We start from the raw sequence: 6,977 nt of genomic DNA on the forward strand, positions 1-6,977 counted from the left end.
TCAAAACCCTGCCTTATACTAAAAAATATCCAATCTGGTGTATTTAACTTGGTACATTGTTGATTTCATTAAAACTTAACAGAACAGAAGACTGTACTGTAACAAGAGTAAAGAAGAAATTCTTACTCATTTTGTTATACACTGAATCAACTGAAAAACACTTATGATAAATAGACCATGTCAAGACAAAACACAAGCTCCTTGCAGATTAAAGGGTGAATTTTCAACCTTACCTCTATGTTTCCTGATTTTTAGGGGCTAAGATTACCCTCATATTCTTAAACTCCCATGAACTTTTTTCATATAAAAAAAAGTGTTTAAGAACATGGGGTGTAAGTTTAAATTATCTTGATATAGTTCTCTCCTGCACCTGGCTGGTTGCCTTTACATCCTCTAAAGCAGTGGGTGTCTCAACCTTTTTCATTCCAGGACCCATTTGCCAAGCTCAATGGCTTGTCCCAACCCATACCCCCTGGCCCTGCTGGTACCTGACCCAAAGTCCCCTGCTGGTACCCCCACCTCCAAGCCAGAGCCCCCTTTGCCCCAAGTCACAACCCTCCCCGTCCCACAGGTCATGCTGGTGCCCCTCACTCTCAATCTGCAGTTCCTTGTCCCCACCCCAGCCCTGCTGGAGGGGCCCCCCCAGCTACCTCTGTCCTGCTGGGGCCAGAATACAAGCAGTGAGTACAGGCCCCTGGATGTATGGGCACGGGCCCCATGCCACCTGCCCAGGCACGCAGCTCCTTGCTGCAAGAACTTCCCCTGCTTCCTTATATCACTGATGGGCCAAGTACATTCTCCTTGCTATAGCCTCACATCCAGCCACTGTTCCCAGCGCCTACACACAGGCACTCCCCACCCATGACAGTCCCCTGAACTTCCATCCCTGCTCCCCATACACTTACTTGCATCCAGCACTGGGGCTGTTCCCACGACCTGGCCTTGCTGTATACTGGCCATGTGTGTCTGCAAGTGCAGATGCATGTGTGCCCGCTACCTCCAGTCGTCCCAAGCAGCACTTGCAGGCTGGAACTCTGCCAGCCTGCAAGAGGAAACCCATGCTTTCGTGGGTTTTTCTGGAACTTCCTTGTGACCCTTTCAAATACTCTTGCGACCCACTTTTGGGTCGTGACCCACCAGTTGAGAAATGCTGCTCTAAAGCACATTTTCTATAACCTTTTTTTAAAAATATAAATCTTTAAATACAAAAATACCCACCCCAACATAGCTTCTAATCAACTACTAGCTACCCATTTGTCACTAGCTATATTCCTAGTTAACCAGAAGTGTCCAATATAAATCTGTGGGCCCCCATTATCCAGTCCCCAGTGCTGCCCCTGGGTCTGAATTGACTAGGACTTGCCCCAAGTGCAGAGACTGGAATACATACCACACATAGCACTCATCCCAGGAGCTCTGGGACATGCACCATGCACAGAGCCGCTCGTCTGGGATACAGCAAAGGTCCTGAATTGGCTGAAGCAGGTGCTGTGTAAAGTGTACTCCTGGAGCAGCCACCGGGGCACTGTGTATGTTGCAGATCCCAGATATGCAATGCGGTCCAGATGGGGCAGATACCACACATATCACGGCATGCACTTCAGGACCCATGGCACCTCCCCCATTGCTATGAGATCTGTGCCATATGCAACACGGATCCCACTGAGGGCTCTGGATCCAGCATGTGGGGCAGGAAGGGTGTTCATGAGTTTGACATCAGTGGTGCTGGCTCCTACCTTGGGGGTCTTTAAGAGGAGGCTTGATGATTACCTAGCTGGGGTTGTTTGAGCCCAGTTCTCTCTCCTGCCCAGGGCAGGGGATCAGACTAGAAGATCTGCAAGGTCCCTTCTGACCCTATATCTATGAAATCTTTGTAGTAAACAGGTCTAACACCAATCATCTAACACAGTCAATTACAGCTGTTCTAAACTAGTATCCTGGGAAACATCTGAAGCAGGAAAGCAGGGGGGTTCCAATTTACCAGTAAAACCCAGTGGTGCTCAACCTTTTTCCTGTGGGCTGGATAGGTCCACCTGTAGGCCAGATCCAGCCAGTGGTCCTGATCACCAGGTACCATATAGCTACACAGAAGGGAGTGGGGTGGGGTTAGGTCAGGGCTAACATGGCCCTACAGGAGAAGGGAGTGTGACCCACCCCCAACCTGGAGATGGGAAACGAGGGGTGTGGCCAGGCTCTGATCTAGAAATGGGAGGGGGGGGCGGGAAATGAGGAGGAAGCCAGGGTGGCCCAGCTCATGGCAGGGGGAGGGAGATAGTGACAGTCAGGCTCCAACAGGCTGCATGGGCTTAGGTTTTGGGAAAGGGGTTTGGTGGGGAGGAGGCTACATTACTAACTACCACTTTCCCACCACCAGATTTCTGGACATGTAAGGAGCTCTGTGGGCCACATTTGGACGGCGCCAGGGGCTGAGTTCCCTTGATGTTGTCTCACTGCAGGGCACACTGGCTGAGGGGCAGGCAGGCTGTGCTGCACCAGCCCGGCTTGCCCCAGCCGCTACCCTGTTGCCAGGTGCTCCCCGCAGCGCCGGGTGCCGCCACCCCAATCCCACGCCGGGACCGCGACTCCGGCGTCACTGGAGAGAGGTGACGGGGGCCACGGTCCGACTACCAGCGCAGTCTCCGCGGCCCATCTGCTCCGCTAGCGCAGCCCCGCCCGGTCTCCCCGCGTCTTCCTGAAAGCGGGACTCCAGGCCCCGTGACAAACTGACCGCGCGGCGCGGCTGACACACGGTCCGGGCCAGGCTGACGCAGCCGGTTTCGGTTTCTCCGCGAGTCAAGCGGGGCCGACCCCGACCCCAGCCCCGGCCCCGGCCCCCCGAGCCCTCGGCAGCCCCGCGCCTTGCACCCCGGCGGAGACGCGGGGGGGTGGAGACACAGCCAGGCCCATGACGCGGCATCTCGGCGGCGGCACTCACCGACTTGGTAGAGACGGCCCTCGGGGGAGAAGATGGTGATGTGCCGGTCGAAGCCGGCGCTGGAGCCGCGGGACATGGCGAGTGGCACACGCTCCGCCCTGGTCACAGCACGCGGGGCCAGCGCCCACCGGCCACGACTGAGCAGCAGCAGGAGCACTTCCGGGGCACGCGCTCCGCGCAGGCGCGGGAGAACCGCTCAAGTGGCCTCTACCGCGCATGACTATTTCTGAGCGCCCTCCAACCCGCAGCCGGGTGTCCTGCACTGCGCACGCGGCTGGGTGGAGTAAGATGCCCATCTCCCGCCCAGGGCTGAGAGTCGCGGCGAACTGAGGCGACAGACGGGTCCGGTGGCATCGCGGGAGGACGGCAGCCAATCAGCTGGACCGCAGCTGCCTCCTCTCGGGCGTCGGAGCCGCAGGAGGTTGGCGCGGCGCGGCTTGGCCACACGAGACCCCACCAGAGCCGCCCTCCCCGCTTGCTTCTCGCATCTTTGCTTCGGTCCGGTCCGACGCGCAGTCGGCACCCCGCGGCCCGGCCATGCTGCGGACCGCGGCGCGCCGTCACATGGCGAGGGAAAAAGGGTCTTGGAGGCCGGAGGCGGAGCAGCCCCTCGGGCGCTGGGGGTTGTGCCGCGCCTTGCGGAGCACCCACCCCTATTCCTCCCCCTCCCATTCCAAGCTTGTAAATTCCGCACTTCCGTTAGACCCTGGCAAAGAACACCCTGCATTTGGAAGCTTTTCTAACTTGGTCCCAGCTGTTTAGCTGGTCTGATAATCTATGTCTTCCTAAGGAATACTTACCTCGTGTAATTCCTGCAACGTGCTAGCCGCAACATCACTCTTGTGCTACTGTTTTAAAGCATTGGCAGCTTTGCAAGTAAAATCCGGCTGTACGTTTATACATGTATATGGATTTCAGATTAAAAGAGGGGAAAAAAAAAAGGTGGGACTTTTATTTCGGGATTAATTTCTGCCACAGCTGCATCACCATAGTGCAAGATATTTGAAAAGACATACTGTGTATCAGTATGTAGTACAAAGGGAAATTCCCCATTTAAAGCCATGAACATGTCTTGGTTGGTGGCTGAGAATAAAATGGAATTCAACGCAGACAAGTGCAAGGTACTGATTCTAGGGAGAAGGAACCTGCAACACACCTACAGGCTGGGGAACACCTTTCTCAACAACACAGTGGCTGAAAGGGTTCTCAAAGTCATTGTTGACTCCAGGATGGACATGAGCCACCAATGAGAGGAAGCAGTAAGGCTAATTGCACATTGTTGTACATCTACAGATGCATCACAACCAGGTCCAGGGAGGTGATCCTTCCCCTCTATGCAGCACTGGTCAGGCTGCAGTTGTGGAGTACTGCATCCAGTTTTGGGCGCTGCATTTCAAAAGGGATTTGGCTAACCTTGAGAGGGTCCCAGAGGAGGGCCACTCACGTGGTTAGGAGGCAGCGGTCCAGGCCCCATGAAGATAGACTAAAGGGCCTGAATCTATTCAGCCTCCACAAGACAAGAGTGAAAGGGGATCTGGTGGCTGTCTATAAACTCACCAGAGGGGACCAGTGGAAAATAGGTGAGGCTGTGTTCCCCTGGGCACCGCCTGGGATAACAAGAAATAATGGCCACAAATTGAGAGCAGGTTCAGGCTTGATGTCAGGAGGCATTACTTTATGGTCAGGTCTGCCAGGTTTTGGAATGGGCTCCCAAGGGAGGTGGTGCTCTACCATACCTTGGGGTCTTCAAGAGGAGGCTGGATAGACATCTGGCTGGAATATTATGATCCCAGCACTCGTTCCTGCCCAGGGCAGGGGGTCGGACTTAACGATCTGTTCAGGTCCCTTCCGACCCTAGAAACTATGAAACTATAGTGCCTTGGATTTCCCCTACTGAATGTGGAAAGGTGTTTGGATTTTTGTGTCATAAACCGACCTGGAAAGCCATGTTCCAAAATCTGTTACCTTTTAGCGTACAACTGCTAAATGGACTCAGAATGCCTGTAGGAAAATAGTATTTCCATCTACTTCTTGGATAGTGATCTCTTAGGTGCTTTTAATTTTTTCCCCTTATTTTTTCAATTACCTATTTGTAATTTACTGCATCTTATGAGAGACAGTTTGATCGTATGTAGAAAGGCACTGGCCCTCTTTCCTCAAATAACAACTCCCTCTGTAGACAAAAAAATTAAATACAACATTATGAAAATTCTCATTACATAGGCCAACAGAGCTAGCTACCAGAGCCCCTTTCCCTTTAAGGAAAAGAAGATAGAAAATTGCAAGAATTATTGTCCATATAGTCTAGCTGCAAATAAATCATGGTAATACGTCAAGAGACTTGCATGTTTTGAATCAAAGATTCAGTATCTTATTACAGACCTACATTTTAAAAAATCCAACATTTTAAAAGGCATGGAACAGTCGGAGTGATATTGTTTCAGAAGCCTCTCCATCAGCTCCCATAGTATATGTGGCAAATTACTGAATTTCAAACTATGCTTTTGTTTCAAAATAGCCAAACATAAAAGGGATTTCTTTTTGGTCTGCTACTCATTAACTTTCTTTAGGCCCATTTGAGTCAGGTTCTCTGACACAGGAAAGCAGAACTGCACAGGATGATTGTTCTCTCTGATATTTTGTAACTCATTAGCATGACAAACAGATCTCTATTCACACCTGCAGCACCGGTGAGATCTTTTCAGTCTTCTTTCATACCAGCCTGTAACTGTGCTTCATCCTATCCTGAAGGACCAGCTCAAGATGTGATGTACTCTATTACCAGTATTTGTGCCCATTCAGTTCCAAGTTCCTTTCCTAATACTGGCAGTAAGGGGCTCAGGAGGGAAAAATTTGTCTGGTAATATCTTTTATTGGACTAACTACCATATATAGTAGTAAGATGTTAGATAAGCTGAGGACAAGAATAAGAAGCCAGGGGCTTTCTGTTACTATTGAGAAAGCTGGCAGCTGGGAACAGTTCAGGTGGACTAGGCTGCTTGCAAAAGAGTAGCAAAGAGAGGCCGCCTGGATCTTAGGCAGGAGAAGTTCTTATTGCTGAGGTAGTAGCAAATAGTCCAATAGGGCAGAGAAGGATGGAAACAGTGGTCTGCCTACTGCAAGGCTAGCTTCACCACAATAGTGCTGGGAAGTGGGGCAGTTAGCTATCTCCCACAGCTAGGAGCGACTCTGAAGATCAACTAGTTAACTGAAAAGGCACCTGCAGTGGTTGGGAGATCACAAGATCTGGAGGGGGAGGATCTAGGTCCTATATAAGCCCAGAACTTGAAACCAGGAGGCAGGCTGCCAGGGAAGGAGCCCCTCCATGATGACCATGGCTGGGAGACTGTGTGAGGAACCCTAGCTGCTCCATCAGCAAGGAGGGGGTCTTAGTGTTATGCCCGGAATGAGAGACTGCCAGAGACCTTGCAACAGGTAGAGTATTAAGGAACTGTGAGTTGCCTGTGAGCTGAACTTTCTTACACAGTTGGAGTGCTTGATTTTGATTATAGCTGGGGTGCTGGACTTTTCTGTTATGATTTGAACTGGTTTGGGACTGATTAGTGGAAGAGAAGGAGGTCCTAATAGTACCTAGAAGCACAACCAAGCTTGAGCCTGCCAAGAACAGAGCTCTACCCTGAGAGGGGGTGGGCTAGGGCTAGGCACCTTGCCTGAGGAAAAAGTAGGGAAGTGACTGAGACCAGGCCCTAGGCTCAGTGCTGGAATTAGGCAGAGCCAGGGTCAGGGACCCATGGCTCCAAGAAGCAGGGAGGGTAAACCCAGGGGCCCACAGCCTGAGAAAGGTAGAGGCAAGGGGTTGTAGCTTCAGGAGGGGGAGAGCCTGATCAGATGCTTATAAACCTGGCAGGGCAGAAGAAGAATCTGAGGCCAAAGGCTCACTGAACTGACTGCTGACACCTGCAAGGCATGAGTGTGGCTGGCTACAGAGGAGATTGGAGGTCATGAATCAACAGGACACAACATGAACAGAAATGTTGTATGGATGGGTAAGCCAGACAGTGAGACCCTGGGATGGAGGCAG

The 6,977-nt window shown here is 51.8% G+C and overlaps 1 protein-coding gene across 1 annotated transcript in view; it reads right to left on the bottom strand.

The window, feature by feature from the left end:
- PSMA6 (proteasome subunit alpha 6) overlaps positions 1-3,082 on the bottom strand; it is a 28,380-nt gene extending 25,298 nt beyond the window's left edge. The window contains exon 1 of the mRNA XM_019518887.1: positions 2,936-3,082. Within this exon, the coding sequence (XP_019374432.1) occupies positions 2,936-3,011 (76 nt within the window). The 5' untranslated portion in view covers positions 3,012-3,082. The remainder of the gene's footprint in view (positions 1-2,935) is intronic.
- Positions 3,083-6,977: the final 3,895 nt, after the last annotated feature.

Source organism: Gavialis gangeticus, unplaced genomic scaffold (assembly GCF_001723915.1).
Source record: "Gavialis gangeticus isolate Ggan-Ray unplaced genomic scaffold, GavGan_comp1, whole genome shotgun sequence".
NCBI classification, from domain to species: Eukaryota; Metazoa; Chordata; order Crocodylia; family Gavialidae; genus Gavialis; species Gavialis gangeticus.